The following is a 25041-nucleotide window of genomic DNA, read 5'->3' on the forward strand; positions in this document are numbered from 1 at the left end:
AGGATGTGTCCCCTCTCTCAATAGTAAAATTTAGACATGTGCATGGAGAAAAAATTTGATTCGGAATTTTTCGAAGTTCGGTCCGGATCGATTCGAATTCAGAAAATTTTGAATAGATTCGTTTCGGATTCGAAGAAATTCGGCTGGATTTGGTTCGGAAATTCGGCATTTCGGTAAGTGTTAGGTGGGATTAGACTAGTATTATACTGTATATTAGGTGTTAACCTAACATACTGTAGAATACTAGTGTAATCCAATGGCCATCCCGAATTTACGAATCGATTCGAACTAATTTGGTTCGATTCGGAAAATTTGGCAGAATTTTAATTTGGAAATTCGGTTCGATCCGAATCGCCGAATTTGCAGAATTTTCAGAATTTCCAAATCGAACCGAATCGCACATATCTAGTAAAATTCACGTTTTTTTCTAACAAAGGGTGTAATGCCCCTATAGGTAAAGAAGAAGGTAACATAGAGCTGCTGTAATTGACCCCCTCTTTATAGAAAACCACCCTGGTGTTCTGTGGGGCAAGTGATTGCCGGTTCTCACCGTGATCATCTGCATCCTAGAGATACAAGTGACCCCCTCATTCAAATAGGGGATTCTCACTGTTCTCTTGTCCCTCAGCCATACCCTTGCTTCAGTTCTACATGTGATCCTCGGTAGAGGGTCGTACTGCTCCTAATTGTATAGACCAGCAGATTCTATTCTGGTGGTGAGGGATTGCATAGCCCTATGGAACAAGTTTACTAAACCAAACAAGTAAAAGGAATGGACATGTTTGAGCTGTCTATCACCCTTAAAATAGTTAAAGGGACATATAAGTTTAATTTGAAATAGTATTTTTGCAATATGTTTTTGTTTGTAAAGATGTTTAAAAAATAATATATATATAATTTTAATTTTTTTTCTGCTATCCAAAGCACACATTAATTGCATAATTTAACATAAATGTATTTAAAGATAAACTAATTTTAGCTTAATATTGGATAACATTTTAGCCGGGTAGTCAGTAAAATCAGTGGTGGGGCAACCCATTAAAAAGGTCCTAGTGAGAACACTGTATTCATTTTTTTTTAGTTACAATTTTATTGTGCATGCAAACCTAAATGGTCAATATACACTCAAGTGGCTTTTCTTAAAGGATTACTTTCTGTTATAATTTTTAAGCTAAACAACTAACATATTAAAGTTAATAAACATTAATTAAAACCTACTGACCTATATTTTCTCCAAAACGAAGTTTCATAACGTTCTAAAAGTTATATCTTTTACTCGCCGATGATGTCACGTTATCCTGCCCATTATTTTCAGCACTGCATGTTCAAAATACTTAAACCAATAACTTTGTGTTTAAAGCGCCATTTTGAAACCTAGGTATTGTAAACTGATTGGTACAGTGCAAAGGATACCCACGGAGTGGGTTTGGAAAACAATTAAATTTGCAGACAAGATTTCTGATATACGGTAGAGATATGTTAATGAAATGCTATTGATAAAAAGCGTATTTGGGGTAGTTAGTTAGTAACAGGCATAGAAAATATTTACTTACAGTGGCCCTTTAAGGAGTAATTCCCTATATTGCAAAGCAAGGTGAAAAATAAATTTTAAATTTTGTAAACAGACTTTTGCAAGGCAGTCAATAGCTGCTGTTAAAGGGATATGAAACCCAAACGTTTTCTTTAATGATTCAGATAGAGCATGCAATTTTAAGCAACTTTCTAATTTACTCCTATTATCACATTTTCTTTGTTCTCTTGGTATCTTTATTTGAAACGGCAGGAATGTAAAGCTTAGAAGCCAGCCCATTTTTCGTCCAGCACCTAGGTTGTGCTTGCTGCTTGGTGGCTACATTTAGCCACCAATAAGCAAACACTGTCCAGGTGCTGACAAAACATGGGCTGGCTCCTAAACTTACATTTTCTGCTTTTTCGAATAAAGATACCAAGAGAACGATGAAACATTTATAATAGGGGTAAATTATAAAGTTGCTTTAAATTGCATGCTGTATCTGAGTTATGAAAGAAAATACATTTGTCATATCCCTTTAAATACTGTGCATATTTAAAAAAAATGTCCCTTTAATGCTATGAAGCTGCCCTTGACTCTGCAGCCTGTTTCCCAAAGGAACTTTCCTGCCACATGTGACCCTCATTAAATACTTTATTTATTGTCACAGGATATTCACTAGAAATGAGCCTAACACTCAATAACAAGGTGCAAAATATATAATGACCCAAGATGTTTATAAAGAGAATGCAGCTGCTGTCATTGTTATGGAGCTCAAATTTCTGTTTATGAAGTAAAAATGGAAGGAAAGCGAACACCCCCAGCAGATACACAGGAAGTCCTGCGATTTAACTTGAGCTTCCAGAAAGCCCTAACGTTTTTAAGACAAAGCAGCGAAGCTCGGCTAATTTCCATGTCAGTTAAATGAATATGAAACCCAACATTTATATTTTGTGAGTCAGATAGAACATGCAATTTTAAACAACATTCCAATTTACTTGTGTTATCCAATTTGTTTCATTGTCTTGCTATCCTTTGTTAAAAAGAATACCCAGGTGTGCTCAGAAGCAGCAAAGCTACTACTGGGAGCTAGGTGCTAATTGGTGGCTGCACATATATGCCTCTTGTCATTGGTTTATCTGATATGTTCAGATATCTCCCAGTAGTGTACTGTTACTCCTTCAACAAATGACACTGAGAGAAAAAGCTAATTTGATCAATTTAAATTGGAGACCTCGCATGCTCTATCTGAATCATGAAATAACATTTTGGGTTTCATGTCCCTTTAAAGTCTTTTTTAGCATGTCACCTTTGCAAGAACAGGTGAACTTTCAACTAGCAAATTTTAACATTTAAGACATTTTTTTTGTCTGCTGAGGCCAATTAGGAAATGTTATAAATGGCTTACTAGAGTGTGCAACTAATGACTGTGTGGCATATAGCTGTGTCTGCACTTCAATTTCTAACATGAATTGAAAAGTGTCACAGCCGTGCCCGGATTTTAACCTGGGTCTCCTGGTTCCCAGACTGTTTTTCTATTCCTGCGCCACCAGAGGGCTTTGCATTTGCCTGGAGTTTTTGGAGACCTGTTACCTGCAGAGGATTGCTCTCTGACTCCACCTGCTTGTCAGCTGCAGGTAGTTTTGCAATCCGCTCCCCTATAAAAGGCTGCTTTACAATCCACTTCCTGCTCTGACATAAGGATTTATCCTGTACTGGTTAGTGCCTCTGACCTTGCCTGTATTTCCTGTTTGATTCCTGAACCTGGCTTGTTCTCTGACTACCCTTTTGGATCTCCCTTGGTTTAGATGAGAGATTGGACTGCTTTTCTGTTTACTGAACCTGGCCTTGTACCCTGTGTATTCTATTGGATTCTACGATTTGGTGACTGTTCTGACTGCTCTCAGGTATCTGACCCTTGGCTTGTCTCCTGATTTTCCTCTCTGTACCAGTCTGTCTCTGCTTCCTGTGGCATCACCCTGCTTCCCTAGGATCCTGTTTCAGTGCCTAGCCCTACAGATGACACTTACCAAGTTCCTTTATCCAGCGAATGTACCCAAGCACTGCTAAGCATATTTGCAAAGTTCCAGTCACCTACTTATACATCCAAACTTTGTCAAGTTCCAGTATACTGCTCATGTGCCAAGTTTTGCATAGAGTCTCTGCTACCAGTGTCCGGGTATCCGCAGTGGACCCTGCCAAACATCTGTGTTTCCTGTGTCTCCAGCCTTTCACAGCAGTACCTGTGTATCCTGTGTCTCCAGCCTGTCAAAGCAGTACCTGTGTATCCTGTGTCTCCAGCCTGTCACAGCAGTACCTGTGTATCCTGTGTCTCCAGCCTGTCACAGCAGTATCTGTGTATCCTGTGTCTCCAGCCTGTCACAGCAGTATCTGTGTATCCTGTGTCTCCTGCCTGTCCCAGCAGTACCTGTGTATCCTGTGTCTCCAGCCTGTCACAGCAGTATCTGTGTATCCTGTGTCTCCTGCGTGTCACAGCAGTATCTGTGTATCCGGTGTCTCCTGCCTATCACAGCAGTATCTGTGTATCCGGTGTCTCCTGCCTATCACAGCAGTATCTGTGAATCCTGTGTCTCCTGCCTGTCACAGCAGTATCTGTGTATCTGGTGTCTCCTGCCTGTCACATAAGAACCTGTGTATTCTGTGTCTTCAGCTTGTCTCAGCAGTACCAGTCTATCCAGACTTGGCTTCAAGTGGGCACCTCCAGTCTTGGCCTCCAGAGGGCACCTCCTGTGTTAAGCCTAAATTTGCACTCCTGTTCCTGGCCCTATAGTGGGCATTACCACAGACTCCAGTTCTGGTGTGGGCACGTCTCCTCACTTACCCTGCTTCTAGCCTCCAAGTCTCCAGTTCCTGTGCAATAAACTTACTTGCTTGTCTGTTTCTTAAACATGCCTAATAGTGGTAATTCCAGAAAAAAGCACATACCGCTTGCCCCTTTCAGTATTCAAGACAGTCCTAAGCCTGCCACCACCTTGCATAAGCTCCATACCCCAGAACCTGCTCATCCGAGCGTGACAAAAAGTCCAAGATCTTCAGAATTAAATTACAAAAATAAGAACAAAATAAACAAAGAAAGTATATTGCAGTTATTTTACTACATGTAATTAAACAATTTATATTAGTATCTGTAGGTGTTTAATGTCCCTTTTAGTTTTGCACTTATATCCTTAATAAACTTCATTATAATGAATACCATCTATCTGCTAACTGTTCACATCTTGATAAAAGAAAGCTTGTAAATGAGAAATAAAATAAAAGCTAAAAATGAGACAACCTCCTCTGCTTTGAAAAAAATTCAGCGTGTTCGGCTGATGTTTTGATGAAAAATCCTAAAATGCTCCAAATGTCCAACCCCTGAGGATATCTATCGTCCTATAAAGCGAGACTACCAATGTCTATGTCCAACCCCTGATGATATCGATGATCCTATGAAGAGAGACTACCAATGTCTATGTCCAACCCTTGAGGATATCTATCATCCTATGAAGCGAGACTACCAATGTCTAACCCCTGAGGATATCAATCATCCTATGAAACGAGACTACCAATGCCCATGTCCAACCCTTGAGCATATCCATCGTCCTATGAAGCAAGACTACCAATGCCCATGTCCAACCCTTGAGCATATCTATCGTCCTATGAAGCGAGACTACCAATGTCCATGTCCAACCACTGAGGATATCTATCGTCCTATGAAGCGAGTCTACCAATGTCCATGTCCAACCCCTGTGGATATCTATCATCCTATGAAGCGAGACTACCAATGTCTAACCCCTGAGGATATCAATCATCCTATGAAGTGACACTACCAATGCCTAACCCCAGAGGATATCAATCATCCTATGAAGCGAGACTACCAATGCCTAACCCCTGAGGATATCAATCATCCTATGAAGCGAGAATACCAATGCCCATGTCCAACCCTTGAGCATATCTATTGTCCTATGAAGCGAGACTACCAATGTCCATGTCCAACTTCTGAGGATATCTATCATCCTGTGAAGAGAAACTATAAATGTCTATGTCCAACCCTTGAGGATATCTATCGTCCTATGAAGTGAGATTAATAGAACAAAACAAATATGCCAATATTTTAAATCTGCAAGCATTTACATAAACCAATTCTGCAAGTGTGTTTCTAACGTGTTTTTGTTGTAATTATTGTTAATTTTTCACGTTGTTCGGATTTGATATCTGAGATAGCATGTATTGAACACCTCACGCATTTTAAATATTGCATCTTACCAATATGTTTCAATCTCTTTTAAAATAACTGATTAAAGTAGTTTCTTCTTAATTTACTTCTATTATATTTATTTTCTTCACATGGTATTTTTTTTTCTAAAAGAATACTTACGTAGCTAGCGTGCACGTGTCTAGAGAACTATATGGCTACAGTTTTGAAAGAATTCTTTTGAGCACTAGATGTCAGCAAAACATATAGCATTGTTAAAAGTATTCTTGCAAAACTGCTGCCATATAGTGCTGTAGACACGTGCACACTCCTGAGCTTGTCTACATGTAGTAATATGCCTCGGAAAATTATGGATTTGCACTTCCCGAAAAGAGGCTTAAAGGGACACTGAACCCACATTTTTTCTATTGTGATTCAGATAGAGCATGCAATTTTAAACATCTTTCTAATTTACTCCTATTATAAAATTATTTTCATTCTCGTGGTGTCTTTATTTGAAATGCAAGAATGTAAGTTTCGATGCCGGCCCATTTTTGGTGAACACACTGTGTTGTTCATGCTGATTGGTGGGTAAATTTACCTACCAATAAACAAGTGCTTTCCATGGTCTGAACCAAAAAATAGCTTAGATGCCTTCTTTTTCAAATAAAGAAAGCACGAGAACGAAGAAAAATTGATAATAGGAGTAAATAAGAAAGTTCTTTAAAATTGCATGTTCTATCTGAATCACGAAAGAAAAAAAATTGGGTTCAGTGTCCCTTTAAGTGTATCCTACAGAATTCAGAACCCCTGACCCTATAACATGCTACAAAGTTGTTACTTTATCAGCATTTGAGCTGTTTATATCTGCCCCTAAATGTTCAATGGTTACACTCATGTGACTTTTCAATGGATATATCCATAGATTGCAAAGCAAAGTGAACAACATGACAATTTAAATGTATTTAAAATATTTATTATGTATACAGGATTTTGCATAGCAGTGCTTAATTGCAGATAAACACCGTTCATATAGTAAAAACAGTGACTAATGTCCCTTTAATGCTACCAAGCTGTCCTTGCACCTGCAACCTGTTTCCCAAATGACCTTTCCTGCCACATGATGTGACCCTCTTACTTTATTAATCACAGGATATCCACTCAAAGCGACTGTAACACTCAATAACAAGGTGCAAAATATCTGCTGTTTATAGAGTCCAGCTGCCCTTGCTTTTTTGAAGCAAATACTCAGAAGCAAAAACAGAAGAAAAGTAAACAGGAAGTCCTGTGATTAACCTAAGCTTCCAGTGAGCCCTACAGTAGGAGAACGGCACAACCATGTGTCTGATCACCCTCTGACCACGTGAAACATCTAAATATCAGCTTCCCCATCACACCAACGCAGCATGATCAGGAGAGTCCTTTTCAGTTGATTTTTCCTTCATATAGTGACAGTGACATCCATAATTTGATGCCAGTGTGTGGCTTTCACGTTTGTTAAGATTAAGTAAATATCAATAATTGCACAGTGCTGCAGGCCCCATTGATGTGTTAAAGGGGCATTTAGCAATGGAAGTACACAATAGCAAGGTTCTTACTGTTTTGTATGCAGACTTAGGACCAACATTTTTTTTAAGGCTCTGATGTAATTTGCTCTGTATGTGTGCACTGACTGCAGGATAAGAGTGAGCATATTTATGCACAGGTGTGGCAGCCTTCTGTACCTTAAAGGGACATGATAGTCAAAATTAAAGGGAAATAATGATTAAATAGAGGATACATTTTTAAACAACTTTCTCATTTATTTTCATGATCAATTTTGCTTTATTATCTTGGTATCCTTTGCTGAAGGAGAGCAATTAACTACTGGGAGCTAGCTGATCACATTGATAAGCCACTGAGATCAGAGGCATATATGTGCAACTACCAATCAGCATCTAGCTCCCAGCTCCTGAGCCTACCTAGGTATCCTTTTAAACAAAGGATATCAAGATAACTAAGAAAATTAGATAATAGAAGTAAATTAGAAGTTTTTTTAAAATTGTATGCTCTATCTGAACCATGAAGGAAACTGTTTGAGTTTCAAATCCCTTTAAACTTTCAGATAGAGCATGTCATTTTAAGAGACTTTCAGTTTACCTTACCTAACAGAAATTGCTGCAAAGCATATGTAGGTAGGCTCAGGAGCAGCAATGTGGGTGCTACACACATGCCTCTTGTCATTGGCTCACCAGATGTGTTCAGATGTTTCTCAGTAGTGCATTGCTGCTTGTGAGCTGATTTTCAGTATGATTTTAATGACTTTGCTGGGGTTAAATACATAGATTACAAGTGGCTCGCTAACATTAGCACACAATATTAAGATATTGTGCTCACGCCAACTCGCACGTGTATTACAAGTTGAAAGTAAACACAACATAAATACATGTACACTCACAAATGCACTATCTAATAAATATATATTAAAAAACTAGAAGAAAATAAGAGAAGGCGCCACAATAGTGTGAAATCCGTGGTATATCGTCCCCACGCAAACAGTGAATATCACTTACTAGATATAAAGCACTTGAGAAGTGCCACAGGTACAGGCTGGACTATTAATAGCTGCCTAGCAAACTAACTCCACGGTCTGTAGATCAACAAGCAGATTTCAATGTCCCAGTCTCATCTGCATCCGTCACGACCTTAGTGCCTAAGTCAGCAGCTACTCTGATCCAGCAGACTTGCAACAGAGATAATAGTCCCATTTTATATTATTATATAGTTTATTATTGCGTTATATGATCTATGCATTGAGATGGTCTGTTTTTAGTCCTTGTTGGAGTTGGTTTGTATTCTGGTATGTATTTTTTATTCTGTTTGGTTAACTTATCGTCTACAGACAAATAATGACTAATGGCAAAATTTAATAGAATTTATATATTTTCCATATGATCCACGCATAGACAAGTATTTTGTGCGAGGCCCATTTTATGGCGTTCATTTGTCATTTTTGTAGCCGTTAGTATTAGTTACTGATATAGGCCGGTCCATTATTTTAGCGATCAGCTATTATTATTATTATTTTTGCGGCGGCTAGTAAGATCAGCTGTTGGAGGGAGGGGAACACACCCTTATTTTATTAACCTATCAGTATCAAGCCGGCTCTTTGCAGGGATTCTATTGGTTCATACTCCTAGTGCGCATGCACACTAATTGGCTGGGGACGCCGAATTTGTTTTATAAGTCGTGATGGCATTTGATTACTATACACCTAATGAAACGGTTGTTGAACCGGGAAACGCGTTGTGTGTATGGTTTTTAATAAACTTTTATTGTGTTTTATAAAACCTATTGTCATCACGAAGTATTCTCTGCACGATTATCTCTGTTGCAAGTCTGCTGGATCAGAGTAGCTGCTGACTTAGGCACTAAGGTCGTGACGGATGCAGATAAGACTGGGACATTGAAATCTGCTTGTTGATCTACAGACCGTGGAGTTAGCTCGCTGGGCAGCTATTAATAGTCCACCCTGTACCTGTGGCACTTCTCAAGTGCTTTATATCTAGTAAGTGATATTCACTGTTTGCGTGGGGATGATATACCACGGATTTCACACTATTGTGGCGCCTTCTCTTATTTTCTTCTAGTTATCACTCATCATTCTGGTGGCCTATCAGTTCCGGGAGAAGTCCAGCAGCCACATACCATATCACCTGTGGACTCACTATCATATGGGACCCTGTAGATCTTTGGATTCGATTTGAACTTGATTATATGACCTTTTTGCTCATATTTAATAGGTTTTGTTCCTATAAGTCACAGATACCGATATCACTATAGACACTTTTTGTATTTATTGTGTCACTTTTTATGTTTGATACACTTGGAATTGTCTGTGTATACATGCAGTGTTACGAATATATACATATTGGTATACACGTATATATTATTGTCATATGTTTGTTTGGCTTATATATTTAGTAATAAGGTCATCTGACACACGTACAATTGTTTAGATTTGTTTGTCACATGTTCACTGATAGAGAATGTGATATAATAGTCAACATTTATTTATAACTTAATTGTTTGCACTTTATATATTATTTATTTATTTTGTGTGATTCACAATTGGATCTCATTGCTCTCAGGCGCCTTCAATATTTTTCATTTTTTTATATATTAAAAAACGTTATAAGGGTTCAAAAGTATATGGTATATGACAAGCGCTTTGACTGCAAAGGGCTATAATATAAATATATATATATATATATATACATACAGTATATAGATACATATGCATGTCTACATATGTGTGTATATATGTATGTATATATATATATATATATATATATATAGGGTGTGTGTGTGTGTGTGTATATATATATATATATAACACACAGAGAAAACCCAGCACTCACTTACAAGCTCTCAGCTAAGATTTAAAAGCAAAAATGGAAAGGTTAGTCACCGCATCTGGCCAAATGGGACAAGCTCAGGTACCACGTCAAGGTCCTTTCCAATACCTGAGACCCTAAAACAGCCACACAATGCAAGCTTTCAAATCCAAACAAACTAAAAACAAGGGAAGGGTGCACAGGAATATGTAACCACCCTAGACATATACAAAACACAGAAGGGAACTGCACTCTCATACCGGACCGGGTACACATCCCATGACCCTGCAACATGCTCAGCTCTGGGTGCCACTGGCACTCACAGGAAGCTGTGCTGTCCCCAGAGCCACAAGCAGTTAACCCCAGACAGGTCTGGGTGCAAGAACCATAGGGAAAATTACAAAACAAATTAATACAACACACAGAGAAAACCCAGCACTCACTTACAAGCTCTCAGCTAAGATTTAAAAGCAAAAATGGAAAGGTTAGTCACCGCATCTGGCCAAATGGGACAAGCTCAGGTACCACGTCAAGGTCCTTTCCAATACCTGAGACCCTAAAACAGCCACACAATGCAAGCTTTCAAATCCAAACAAACTGAAAACAAGGGAAGGGTGCACAGGAATATGTAACCACCCTAGACATATACAAAACACGGAAGGGAACTGCACTCTCATACCGGACCGGGTACACATCCCATGACCCTGCAACATGCTCAGCCCTTTGAGCAATGATACTTTTTTATTGGACTAACTATACATTTATAAGTTGACAAGCTTTCGGAAGACTTGATAAAGGAAGGAACTCTTCCGAAAGCTTGTCAACTTATAAATGTATAGTTAGTCCAATAAAAAAAGTATCATTGCTCAATGCAATACTCTTGTTATTTTGATATCTAAATCTCTGGACTAACATGGCTACTCCAATCAATGTGTGTATATATATATATATATATGTATGTATGTATGTATGTATATAGATATATATATATATATGTGTATATATATATGTATATATGTGTATATATGTATATATATATGTATGTGTATATATGTATATATGTATATATATGTGTATATGTGTGTATATATATATATATGTGTGCATATGTGTATATATATATGTGTATATGTGTGTGTGTGTGTGTGTATATATATATATATATATATATATATACTTGTGTATACACACACACACATATATATGTATATATGTGTATATATATATATATATATATATATATATATATACAGGGAGTGCAGAATTATTAGGCAAATGAGTATTTTGACCACATCATCCTCTTTATGCATGTTGTCTTACTCCAAGCTGTATAGGCTCGAAAGCCTACTACCAATTAAGCATATTAGGTGATGTGCATCTCTGTAATGAGAAGGGGTGTGGTCTAATGACATCAACACCCTATATCAGGTGTGCATAATTATTAGGCAACTTCCTTTCCTTTGGCAAAATGGGTCAAAAGAAGGACATGACAGGCTCAGAAAAGTCAAAAATAGTGAGATATCTTGCAGAGGGTTGCAGCACTCTTAAAATTGCAAAGCTTCTGAAGCGTGATCATCGAACAATCAAGCGTTTCATTCAAAATAGTCAACAGGGTCGCAAGAAGCGTGTGGAAAAACCAAGGCGCAAAATAACTGCCCATGAACTGAGAAAAGTCAAGCGTGCAGCTGCCAAGATGCCACTTGCCACCAGTTTGGCCATATTTCAGAGCTGCAACATCACTGGAGTGCCCAAAAGCACAAGGTGTGCAATACTCAGAGACATGGCCAAGGTAAGAAAGGCTGAAAGACGACCACCACTGAACAAGACACACAAGCTGAAACGTCAAGACTGGGCCAAGAAATATCTCAAGACTGATTTTTCTAAGGTTTTATGGACTGATGAAATGAGAGTGAGTCTTGATGGGCCAGATGGATGGGCCCGTGGCTGGATTGGTAAAGGGCAGAGAGCTCCAGTCCGACTCAGAGGCCAGCAAGGTGGAGGTGGAGTACTGGTTTGGGCTGGTATCATCAAAGATGAGCTTGTGGGGCCTTTTCGGGTTGAGGATGGAGTCAAGCTCAACTCCCAGTCCTACTGCCAGTTTCTGGAAGACACCTTCTTCAAGCAGTGGTACAGGAAGAAGTCTGCATCCTTCAAGAAAAACATGATTTTCATGCAGGACAATGCTCCATCACACGCGTCCAAGTACTCCACAGCGTGGCTGGCAAGAAAGGGTATAAAAGAAGAAAATCTAATGACATGGCCTCCTTGTTCACCTGATCTGAACCCCATTGAGAACCTGTGGTCCATCATCAAATGTGAGATTTACAAGGAGGGAAAACAGTACACCTCTCTGAACAGTGTCTGGGAGGCTGTGGTTGCTGCTGCGCGCAATGTTGATGGTGAACAGATCAAAACACTGACAGAATCCATGGATGGCAGGCTTTTGAGTGTCCTTGCAAAGAAAGGTGGCTATATTGATCACTGATTTGTTTTTGTTTTGTTTTTGAATGTCAGAAATGTATATTTGTGAATGTTGAGATGTTATATTGGTTTCACTGGTAAAAATAAATAATTGAAATGGGTATATATTTGTTTTTTGTTAAGTTGCCTAATAATTATGCACAGTAATAGTCACCTGCACACACAGATATCCCCCTAAAATAGCTATAACTAAAAACAAACTAAAAACTACTTCCAAAACTATTCAGCTTTGATATTAATGAGTTTTTTGGGTTCATTGAGAACATGGTTGTTGTTCAATAATAAAATTAATCCTCAAAAATACAACTTGCCTAATAATTCTGCACTCCCTGTGTATATATATATATATATATATATATATATATAACCAGAGGACAGAAGGCATCTGCCTTCTTATGGTAAGTGAACACTGATTGTTATCCCATATCATATAAAGGCAAATGGCCGATCGTCGGGTTCTGTAATGATCCTCTGTTGGTGGAATGGAAGGAGGGAGGCTGATGGGCGTCCCAGCGGATGATGGGAAGGAAGAGGTGGGGTTCCCTACACTACAGCAAAAGGTTATGAAGGGAGAGTTGTGATCTTAAACTATAAAAAAAAAATATCGGCTGGAGGGACGAGATCCTACACTACAGAAAAAAGTGATCTTGGAGAGGGTCCTATACTACAGAAAAAAAAAATATAATAAATATAAAATAAAGAAAAGTTAAAAGAATATTTTTTTACTGGCAACATGACTGCAAGTAACAAACATGGTGTGGAGCAGTAGGAGAGGGAGGGTTAGAGAGCTGTTTTTTTGGGGGGGATCTACACTACAGAAATATAAAAAGCAAAACAAAAAAACTATATATATATATATATATATATATATATATATATATATATATATATATATATATATATATATAAAACTGCATACTGGCAGACTGTCTAAATTGGTGGTGAACAGTGGTGGGGGGAGGGAAGAGAGTGGTTTGGGAGGGATAAGGTAGGAATCAGGGGGTGGGAGGTGTCATGTGGGAGGACAATCCCTACATAAGAGCAAATACTAACCTCTCAAGCTACTGATTAACCTCTTCACTGCTGGAAATTTCAGAATTGTAGTGTGCAGCTGCAATTAGTGGCCTTCTAATTGCCAAAAACCAATGGCAAGGCATTTGTTTGCTATTTCTGGAAAAAGGGGACCACAGAGCAGCTTTTACAACCATTTATCTTATGACTGCAGTATTTGTGGGTAAATAATTTCAGTGAGAAACCCAAAGTTTCTAAAAAAGTTAACAATTTTATTTTTATGATCATATTTGGCGGCCAAATAGTGGAATCAAATATACCATAATTGGCATAGATCAATACCTTAGCTATATACCTTAGCTATATAATATAATATAATAAATAAATATATATAATAAATATATATATATATATATTTATAATTATTATTATTTTTTTCATAGATAAATCAGAAAAACAGAGGCCCTATTTCTGTTTAAACGGAGCAATAACAAAAATGCTAAAAATTCTTTGGACTTTGGGTGTCTTTCTCTGAAATTCCTGATAGCAAAGGGGTTAATATTACATGATCTATCTTCATCAAGAAAGAGAAATGTTATGTTTCAGCTCCCTTTTTATAAAGTTAAAGTTTTATTTTATAAATAAAGCTTGGGATCCTATAGGTCTGGTTATTAGATACGTGTTAATTTGCTTTGGTTTTCTGATTAAGACACAAAAGTAAAAGTGTAATTTACACCCGTAAACCTGAATGATTAAACAGCAGATTAAGCTTGTCTGTGTATGGGGATTGCCAGCCAAAGATTATTTCACGTGATAATGTTATAGTTGTAAAATGTTGGAACAATGTACCTGTTACTAAAACTGTATCTTTATTATTTTTATCTGTTTTGCCATAGTTATGAGTCGCAACCAACGGAACATCAAATGAATTCAGAATTACTTAATAATAATACAGAAATTATTCAGAACCCTACACACCCAAATAAATGTAAGTATAAAATGGAGGGTCATATATTATTAGCACGTATACTTATAAAGTGCCAACATATTATGCAGCACTTTGACATTAGGTATAAATTTAAAGTACAATAATTGAAAGACATCAAAGGACCATTAAAGGGACAGTCTACTCTGTGCTTAGTCTGTGTCAGTTAATAGACAGGGTTATGCAGTGTTGCATTTGTAGCAGAATACGCAAGGATTTGTAACCTACCAGGGCTTTTCCCAGGACAGTTTTATGGACCGGCCTACTAACTTTAAACAGTACATTCACTCTGCAATTTCACAAGGGATGGCTTTAATACTTCCACCAGTTAAACACATGCAAAGAACAGGAAGAACCCCTTACCTAGACAACATTCTGGTACAGGCTTCTTTTCAGATGGCTCAAAAACATATGAACACAGTTCTTTAGTTACTTAATTCCCATGGTTGAAAATCCAACCTCTCGTAAAGCTCTCTACTATCACAAATCAGAGCTGCCTTTCTCGGCTTCCTCATAGACTCTGTAACAATGAGACTATTTCTTACAGATGCTCAAAGACTCAAATTGCAGAAGCTCTGTGCTCTTCTTCATGAAACTCCTTTCTTAAACACTGCTTCAATGCATGGAAGTAGATCCAATTTTTTTTTGAAGTTTTAACTGTTGCAACAGTGGAATGGAGATTATAACAAATTGTCTCAGAAGACCTCTTTAGACTTCAAGGCAAGACATTCTCTAACTTGGTGGCAGACTCCCCGATCATTAATTCAGGGAGCCTCATTTCTTTGTCCAAATTGGGTGGTAAGTAATACAGACACCAACCTGCTGGGGTTTCCGGAAAGCACAGGGAATTTAGTCTCCTCGGAACGCGAGGTTGCCCAACAACATCTTGGAACTCCATGCAATCTTTGGGGCCTTCCAGAGTTGGCCCCTGTTAAGATAGAAGTCTTTTCTGAGGTTTCAGTCAGACAATGTTATAGCAGTTGCTTACATCAATCACCATGGCAGTACTCAAAGTGCCTTAGCAAGAAAGAGGTAGCCTGCATTATGACTTGCATGTTTTCAGCAATTCACATTCCGGGTGTGGACAATTAGGAAACAGAATTCCTCAGTTGTCAGTAGAATGTCCCTTCTTTCATCAAAACCTCAAATTTCTTTATTTGACGGCATGATGATTGAACAACTGAGTTTGCCTCAGAAAGGTTTTTCAGATCAAGTGTTAAATATGTCTTTGAGCAGGCTTTCTGTCCTGAATCAAAGTGTTTAATACAAAATCTTGAAAGTTATCCTTTCCTAAAGTGAGTCTAAGAATTACCATTAGAACTCTTTTAGAATTCCTCAAATTCTATCATTTTTGCAGCATGGTCTGGATAAGGATTTATCAGCCAGTTCCCTTAAAAGGACAAATTTCTGCACTTTAAGTCTTGTATCAGAAGATGATTTCCAGACTTCCTGACATTCAAGCCATTGTTCAAGCTTTGGTCAGGATAAGACCAATTATAAGGCCTGCTTCCCGTCCATGTAAACCTTAACTTGGTTTGGAGGGTTCTTCAAGATTAGCCGTTTTAACCCATGCATGGTTTGAACATTCAACTGTTGTCTTGAAAGGTTCTCTTTCTCTTGGCTATTTCCTCGGCCAGAAGAGTATCTGAGCTTTTTCTTCTATCTTGTGATTCTCTTTACCTGCTTTTTTTCACCAGTGTAAAGAAGTTTTAAGAACAAACTACTCTTTCATTCATAAGGTTGTTTCTTCTGAAAATATTAATAAAAAAAATGTAGTCCCATCTCTCTGTCCAGGGCCAAAGAATGCTAAAAAATAAATTACTTCCAGAAATTATTCTACGTTGTTTATCTATTTCTCAGGTAGCAGCTTGGCTTAAAGCTTTGATTTGTGTAGCATACCTAGTAGAAGGGAAGTTCCCCTTTGATCAATGAATGCACATTTTTCCAGACCAATTGCCACCTCTTGGGATTTTAGAAATTAATCTTCCATTGAACAGATGTGCAAGGCAGCTACTTGGTCATATTTTCATACATTTACCAAATTCTACTATGTTTACACTTTTGCTTCTTCTGAGGCACTTTTGGTAAGAAATTACCTTAACTCTTTTACCCGCCCTTTTTAATGGTGGTCTTGTAGACTTTACAACTTAGGTATAGGATCCCACATGTGATGATGGCTTGTGGACTCTTCTTATCAAAGAAGACAAAATGTATTCATACCTAATACATTTATCTTTTTCATGATGGTGAGTTGCTGGCAGTACCATTTTGTACTTCTTTTACCCTGCATTTTCTTTCAAACTGTCTTTTCTCCATTCCCTTGACCATATGTATGATTAAAGAATCATCGAAATATAGGAGGAATTAAAGCTCTATTGTGTGGGGTGTTTTACCTCCTCCTGTAGGACTGGTCCTTAATCCACATGTGATGGCTCCTGGACTCTCGCTATCATGAAATAAATTAATTTATAAGATAAGCATACATTTTGTTTTTCCCATTGCTTTGTGGTATAGCAACATAGGAGCTGCTCGAGCCAAAACAAAATATTTCTTGAATTTGAAGATGAACTGGGGTGTCACTATCCTTAAGGACACTATGGAATCGGATTACCGCTTGGAAGAAGACTATAGATGCATCAGATACTGAAGAATGATGAGGCACTTTAAAAAAATATCCTGACTTAGCTAGAATGGTGTTAAACCAACCACTAAACATGTACAATGAAGTCCAACTAAAAGTACACATGCAGTGACATTTACTCTGCCATATACCTGTTTATAAAAAATAAGGGTTCCTATGGAGCCTTTATTCCCTTTTTTGATGTCGCTGGTGTGGCTTCTTTTTAGCTGTACCAACCAGTAACAAGATAATGGAAAATATCTGTGGGCTTTGGGTGGCTGGAGTGAGTAAGTAACAAGAACCCACACGGATGCTAAAAGATTATTTGCAATATCAATTGACATTATCACTAGTACACTCTATGCAGTGCAATAACATATATGCATTCAAACAGTACCTTTACCGTCCCTTTAATGAAATATACTGTTCTACACTGCTTATACTTTTAGTACTGTTTTTATGTGGTACACTTAATACAATAGGGGCTTTGTCTGTAGAATAGAACTACGTTTTCATATGTTTAATTGACTCTCACCTAGATTACGAGTTATGCGCGCTATATGAAAATTAACGAACGCAACAAAAGTTGCTTTATTATTAACCCCCTATAGCGCAGCCATTACAAGTTTCAAACAGCTGGCTTGTGAGTGTGATATGGCTGCGTAGAGCTCCATACCGCACACAATTCAAGTTATCTTTTGACGTGCTTGTGCACGCTTCCCCCATAGACATTAATGGGGAGAGCGGGCTAAAAAAAGCCTAACACCTGCAATCGCAAAATGAAAAGCTCCATAACGCAGCCCCATTAATATCTATGGGGAAAAATAAAGTTATGTTTAAACCTAACACCCTAACATAAACTCCGAGTCTAAACACCCCTAATCTGCTGCCCCCGACATCGCCGACATCTGCCTACAGTTATTAACTCCTAATCTGCCGCTCCCGATATTGCAGCAACCTAAATAAAGCTATTAACCCCTTATCTGTCACCCCAACATCGCCGCCACTATACTAAAGTTATTAACCCCTATTCCCCTGCACCCCAACAATGCCCACACTATAATAAATCTATTAACCCCTATTCCGCCGCTCCCCGACATCGCCGCCACTAAATAAAGTTATTCACCCCTAAACCTCTGGCCTCCCACATCAGACACTAAATAAACCTATTAACCCCTAAACCGCCAGCACCCCACATAACAACAACCTAAATTAAACTATATATTAACCCCTAAACCTAACCCTAACGTAACCCTAACACCCCCTAACTTTAACATAATTAAACTAGAGCTAAATTAAACTTACAATTATTAACTAAATAATTCCTATTTAAAACTAAATACCTGTAAAATAAAACCTAAGCTAGCTATAATATAACTAATAGTTTTATTGTAGCAAGCTTAGGTTTTATTTTTATTTCACAGGTAAGTTTGTATTTATTTTAACTAGGTAGACTAGTTAGTAAATAGTTATTAACTATTTAATAACTACCTAGTTAAAATAAATACAAACTTACCTGTGAAATAAAACCTAAGCTGCCTTACAATAAAACCTACCATTAAAAAAAATAAAAAAAACAGTAAATTTACTAAAAATAAAAAAACCTACCATTACAAAAAATAACAAACGAAATTATACAAAATAATAAAAATGATTCCTATTCTAATACCCTTTAAAAAAAAAAAACCCAAAATAAAAAACCCTAATCTACAATAAACTACCAAGGGACCTTAAAATGGCCATTTGTGGGCCCTCAAAAGGGCCTTTTGTAGGGCATTACCACAAAGTTAACAGCTCTTTTGCTACAAAACAAAACAAACACCTCCTAACAGTATACAAACTCCTACCCCCAAACCCATGAAATAAAAATAAAGTATAACCTAATCTACCCATTGCCCTGAAAAGGGCATTTGTATGGGCATTGTCCTTAAAAGGGCATTTAGCTCTTTTGTGACATGCCCGAGCCCTAATCTAAAAATAAAACCCCACCCCAAAAAAGAAAAAAATACATTACACAAAATAACAAATTCTGAAAAATAATAAACATTATTACAATTCTAATACCCATTTAAAAAAAAAACCCCACCCCAAAATAAAAAACCTATTCTAGAATAAACTACCAATAGCCCTTAAAAGGGCTTTTTGGAGGACATTGCCCTAAGTTAAACAGCTCTTTTACCTGTAAAAAAAAATACAAAGACCCCCAACAGTAAAAAACCAACCCCCCCAAATAAAAAACCTATTTCTAAAAAAACTTAATCTAAAAGGGCATTTAGCTCTTTTGCTGCCCAAACCCTAATCTAAAAAAAAATACTCAAAAAACCCTTAAAAAAAACCTAACACTAACCCCCGACGATCCACTTACAATTTTTGAAGTCCCGCTTGAACGATCTTCATCCAGGCGGCCTCTTCTATTTTCATTCAGTTGGCAAAGTCCTCATCCAGGCGGCGAGAAGTCTTCATCCAGACGTCCTCTTCTATCTTCATCCAGACGGCATCTTCTATTTTGATCCCGGTGGCATGGAGCGGGTCCATCCTGAAGACATCCGGCTCGGAGCATCCTCTTCATACGGTCGCCGCCGTACACTGAATCTTCAATGCAAGGGAGCCGTTTCAAAATGGCGTCCCTTGCATTCCTATTGGCTGAAAAATTTAATCAGCCAATAGGAATTAGAGCTGCTAAAATCCTATTGGCTGTTCAAATCAGCTGATAGGATTTAAGCAGCTCTAATTCTATTGGATGATGTGGGCAGATGGCAGATTAGGGGTTAATCATATTTAAATAGTGTTTACGATGTGGGAGGGCCGCAGTTTAGGGGTTAATAACTTTATTATAGTGGTGACGATGTCGGGGAGCAGCGGAATAGGGGTTAATAATTTTTTTAGTGGCAGTGATGTCGGGAGCGGCAGATTAGGGGTTAATAACTTTAATATAGTGTTTGTGATGCGGGAGGGCCTCGGTTTAGGGGTTAATAGGTAGTTTATGGGTGTTTAGTGTACTTTGTAGCAGTTTAATTATTTGTTTTATGTTACAGATTTGTTGCGTAAAACTCATAACTACTGCTTTTAGATTACGGATCTTGTCGGTATAGGCTGCAACACAAGATTTTTAGCCTCACAGCAAAACTCTTAATGGCAGCGCTACGGAAGTCCCATGAAAAAACGTCATTTTTACATGTGCGGGACTGACGTTGCTGTATATGCTAAAAGGCTTGCGGTACAGCTATACCGACAAGACTTGTAATGGCTGCGGTGCTGTTTTAATGCTGAAATGACCATTTTTTTCAGCGTTCAAACACGAACGCACAACTCGTAATCTAGCTGTCTGTGATTTGTGTTGCTTAAAGTTTACTTGATACCAAATGGAAAATCCATATTCTTGCCATGTTTACATTTTGACTGATATAAATTTCCCTACTAGATCCAGGTGAGGAGGAGACTCCACAGCTAAAAAGGACCAGAAGTGATGCCAGTTTTGTTCAGATGCGTGCAAAGCTTCGAAGTCCGAGAGAAACGCAAAGATTGAAGAGTCACAGATTTTCCATTAATGGCCATTTCTATAATCATAAGGTAAACATGCCTATAGTTATAACAATTGTCTGTTGTATTCTGTATGGTATTTGTCTTTTCCAGGGATACATTAGTAGATACATTAGTGTCACCTTGAAATTTAATAGGGAATTTATTAGGAACATATGAAAGGTATATTTTATGTTCTATCTAGATAGATGTATAATTCGGGCAGAGAAATATATGAGTGAGCACGGTTTGTATAATGTTATAAAAAATGTTGCCTCATAGCGCTCAAGACACATGCATGGTCTGGATAACAAATGATATAGGTAAGTCTGTTAATAGAAGTAAACCAAAACTATTTGCCGCTTCTAAGGTCACCATTCTGTTACCTAGACCACAAATGATTAGATGGTGAAGGTTTGTTGGATTTAGATACCCACTTTTAATACAAATCTCTGTTTGCTGGAAATGATAAAAATATTATTTTTCCAAAGATTGATTCATAAACAAATTACCCATTCCCCAGCTTTGCACAACCAACATTGTTATATTAATATACTTTATAACATTTAAACTCTTAATGTCTGCCTGTTTCTAAGCCACTAAAGACAGCCTCTTATCACATGCTTTTTTTAAATTAGCTTTTCACAACAGGGAAGTGCTAGTTCATGTGAGCCATATAGATAACATTGTGCTCACCCCTGTGGGTTGTGCACAACTCAACACTAATTGGCTTAAATACAAGTCAATAGATAATAAATAAAAAGTCATGTGATCATGGGGCTGTCAGAAGAGTCTTAGATACAAGGTAATCACAGAGGTAAAAAGTATATTAATATAACAGTGTTTTCTGTGCAAAACTGGGGAATGGGTAATAAAGGGATTATCTATATTTTTAAACAATAAAACATTTGAGTTGACTGTCCCTTTAAGGTGATTTTTGTGGATATAAATCATCCGTAGCTCAAACAATAAATTGTAAAATCCTAATCCCTGTGATATTCTGTTTCCTTTCAGACATCTGTATTTACTCCGGCATATGGTTCTGTGACAAACGTCCGTGTTACGAGCAGGATGAACACAACGCAAGTCATGAATCTGCTGTTAAAAAAATTCAGGGTGAGTTAGACACTTATGAAACCAAACAACCATATTACTAGCAGGGTGAAGACAACGCAAAGTAATGAGTCTGCTGCTAAAAAATGTAGGGGGAGTTAATTAGTAACTCATGACTCCAAATCAGAATCACTTTCACTGAAATGATTCAGGGTTTCCACATTTTAACTGTACTCTTAGGGTTACCAGCTCTTCTCCATATAAATTATGGATGACCTGTGGGTTACTGGGGAAGGTCGTAGGTGGAGTCATGCAGTAGCCTCCATATTGACTTAACCGTAGGCCCAGGGATCAAGTCCTACAAAAAAAGTGTGGGAAATTACCAAGATTTACACCTCCACTCACAATTAATATTGTTTTATTTATATATATATATATATATATATATATATATATATATATATATATATATATATATATATATATATATATAGAGAGAGAGATACACACACACACACACACTGTATTTATATGTATATAATTAGTGTATTATAGAAAGTGTTACTGCCCATTACTAGAGTATGTCACTATCCCTCTATTGAAGCGTTTCTGTTCTCTGTCTAGATGGAACTTAGTTCCTCCTGTAAAAATAGTGCAGGAACTCTGTTCATATACGTTTCCACTCGACTTGACCCCTGTGTAGGCCCCACTATAAATTTTAAAACAGGGTGGTAATTTTATCCTCTTAGCTGACAGTAACAAATAATTCAATGGATTTACCCTTCTGGCTGCTAGTAATACACAACTCCCCAATTACCAGTAACACACATAGAGCAATGATAAAAACCCTTCCATAAAGGGTCATGATACTGAAATATGTTCTTGATTTCGTCTAATAGAGAATGTTTCAAAACAAACCAGTGCACTTTAAAAAAAAAAAAAAAAATGGATGTTGTTGTGCTAAATAAAGCAAATTTTTAAGTAGCATTTTTGTTGGAGTAGATTCCCAGACATCTTTTATGTAACATTTTCATGCACAAAATAGTTTTAACGTGCTATGTCACGGATGGACAACGGTCAGCCTATGGACCACATACGGGCCCCTGCACTAGATGTTGTAGCCCCAAGGAAAAGTAGAACTGAGAATTTGTGCAATAGAGTTTGTGGTCCCAGGAAAAAGAAGAACTAAATATGTGTGCTTTGGGGGCTTCTGGTTAGTGGGCAAACTCAAACGAGCCAACTGGAGGGAAGAACAGCAGATTGAGGGTACCCTGCAACATTACTTACATCTGGGCACATTTTTAGGAAATATATTATTTGTGTGTTTAATATCCATAAATAAATGATTATGTGACCCTTAAAGGACCACTAAATACTGTACAATTGCATAAGTGTATAATGTAATAGCACTTACTCTGAATTTCAAATAAGCAGTAGATTTTTATTTTCTGACAAATTTATCTTTTCTCCATTTGCCAGCCCCCTGTATCATGTGGCAGCTATCAGCCAATCACAGACTAGTATAGTATACCCTATGAACTTGTGCTCATGTTCAGTAGAAGCTAGTACCTCAAAAGGTGTGCATATAAATACTGTGCAAAATTTGATAATATAAGTAAATTGAAAAGTCTATTTAAACTGCATGCTCTGCTTGTATCATACAAGTTTAATGATCCAGATAGAGCATACACTTTTAAACAACTTTTCAATTTACTTCTTTAATAAAAAAAAAATTCATTCTCATGATATCCTTTATTGAAGGAGCAGAAATGAACTACTGGGAGCTAGTTGAAGACATTGGTAAGCCAATGGCAAGAGTCATATATGTGCAGCCCCCAGTTCATGAGCCTACCTAGGTATGCTTTTCAACAAATGATATAAAGAGAACAAATTAAATTAGATATCAGAAGTAGATTGGAAAAGTTGTTAAACATTGTATTCTATAATCTGAATCATGAAATCATTTTTTGAGGTTTCCTTTTAACGCTTTTAAATATGAATCTGTTGGGGAAGTTGACCATCACTGATAAACGTGAATGCTTTGAGTACCATATCCCTTAAACAAACACAGAGCAGCCATTATACTTCCGCTGCAACTTCCGCTGCCTGTAACACACACAGAGCAGGGTTTTAACCTCTTGACTTCCATTAATGATTATTTTTAGCTGTTTTGGTTTCATTTAACATACAGAGCCTAACTCTTCTGACTATGTCACTTTTTTTCTGAAGTCATATTTATTGAGGCATAAGTGACCTTTCAGAAGATGGAAAATACACATTTGAGTTTCCACTTTTTGTATATATTTTACTGGGCAGCTAGTTAAAATGTCTGTCTAGATTCTGGATACCTGGCATCCCTACCTGCTCTATAGTGTTAAAAGTAAACTGCCATAGTTTGTAATATTTAACTGAAAAGAAAATAATAATAATAATAATCCCTCAGTTCATTCAGTGGCCCCACTAGGGTTTGTGTCACCCAGTGTGGTATTTGATGGTGTCACCCCCCCTGCCAGAAAGAGAACAGGGCAGGATACAGCTCAGCACCGAGGAGAAGAAAACAGAATCTGAATATGAACTTTGCTTATACTACGCAACAACTTGTGCATAGCTGGATAATGTTTTCTTCCTCCTCCGCTGGGTTCCCCTATCTATATGTTGCCTGCCACAGTGCCCTGTAGTGATGCGGCCAGTGCCAGATTAAGGGCTTCATGGGCCTGGAGCTGATGATTTTGGTGGGCCTATTTTTGAAATTGCATGAAACACACACACTGATACACATATGTCTGCAGGGTTGTTCAAACATTACCTTAGTTTTATTATTTATTCATTAAGATATTTTCTTCAGCTGCTTGACCTGCTGGCTACTGGAAGGAATAGGGGATTCTGGGAGATAAAACACTCATAATTTTGGAAATTGATGTTTCCTGCCACTGTAACCCAATAGCAGACTGCACACTTGTCTACCTTTCTCCAAAATGTTAATAACAATATGATACAGGGTCAAAACACTTGTACCTGTTGCGCAACATTGCCTGTAGCAACACACAGGCACATAGTGATTGTCTAATATATTTTGTGTGTTTATACTAGTGGTTACATTACATGCACATGGAAGCTACTTACTGAACAAGTGAACATGATCTGCTCAGTCACACCTTGTAATTGAAGGGGTTTAATTCTACTTACTCAATGTAATTCATTTTATACTAAAAAAGATTAGAAACAAGATTAAGGTGTAATTTAAAGTTCATGAGCTTAAAAAAAAGGAGGTCATTCTAGAAGTTGATTTCT

General features: G+C 37.5%; 1 protein-coding gene across 1 annotated transcript in view; it reads left to right on the plus strand.

Annotated features, from left to right (window-relative positions):
* RASSF4 (Ras association domain family member 4) overlaps window positions 1–25041 on the plus strand; it is a 479342-nt gene that overhangs the window by 407164 nt on the left and 47137 nt on the right. The window contains exons 6-8 of the mRNA XM_053692194.1: window positions 14470–14561; window positions 20600–20748; window positions 21712–21813. Coding sequence (XP_053548169.1) covers window positions 14470–14561; window positions 20600–20748; window positions 21712–21813 — 343 coding nt within the window. The remainder of the gene's footprint in view (window positions 1–14469; window positions 14562–20599; window positions 20749–21711; window positions 21814–25041) is intronic.

Source organism: Bombina bombina, chromosome 9 (assembly GCF_027579735.1).
Source record: "Bombina bombina isolate aBomBom1 chromosome 9, aBomBom1.pri, whole genome shotgun sequence".
NCBI lineage: Eukaryota > Metazoa > Chordata > Amphibia > Anura > Bombinatoridae > Bombina > Bombina bombina.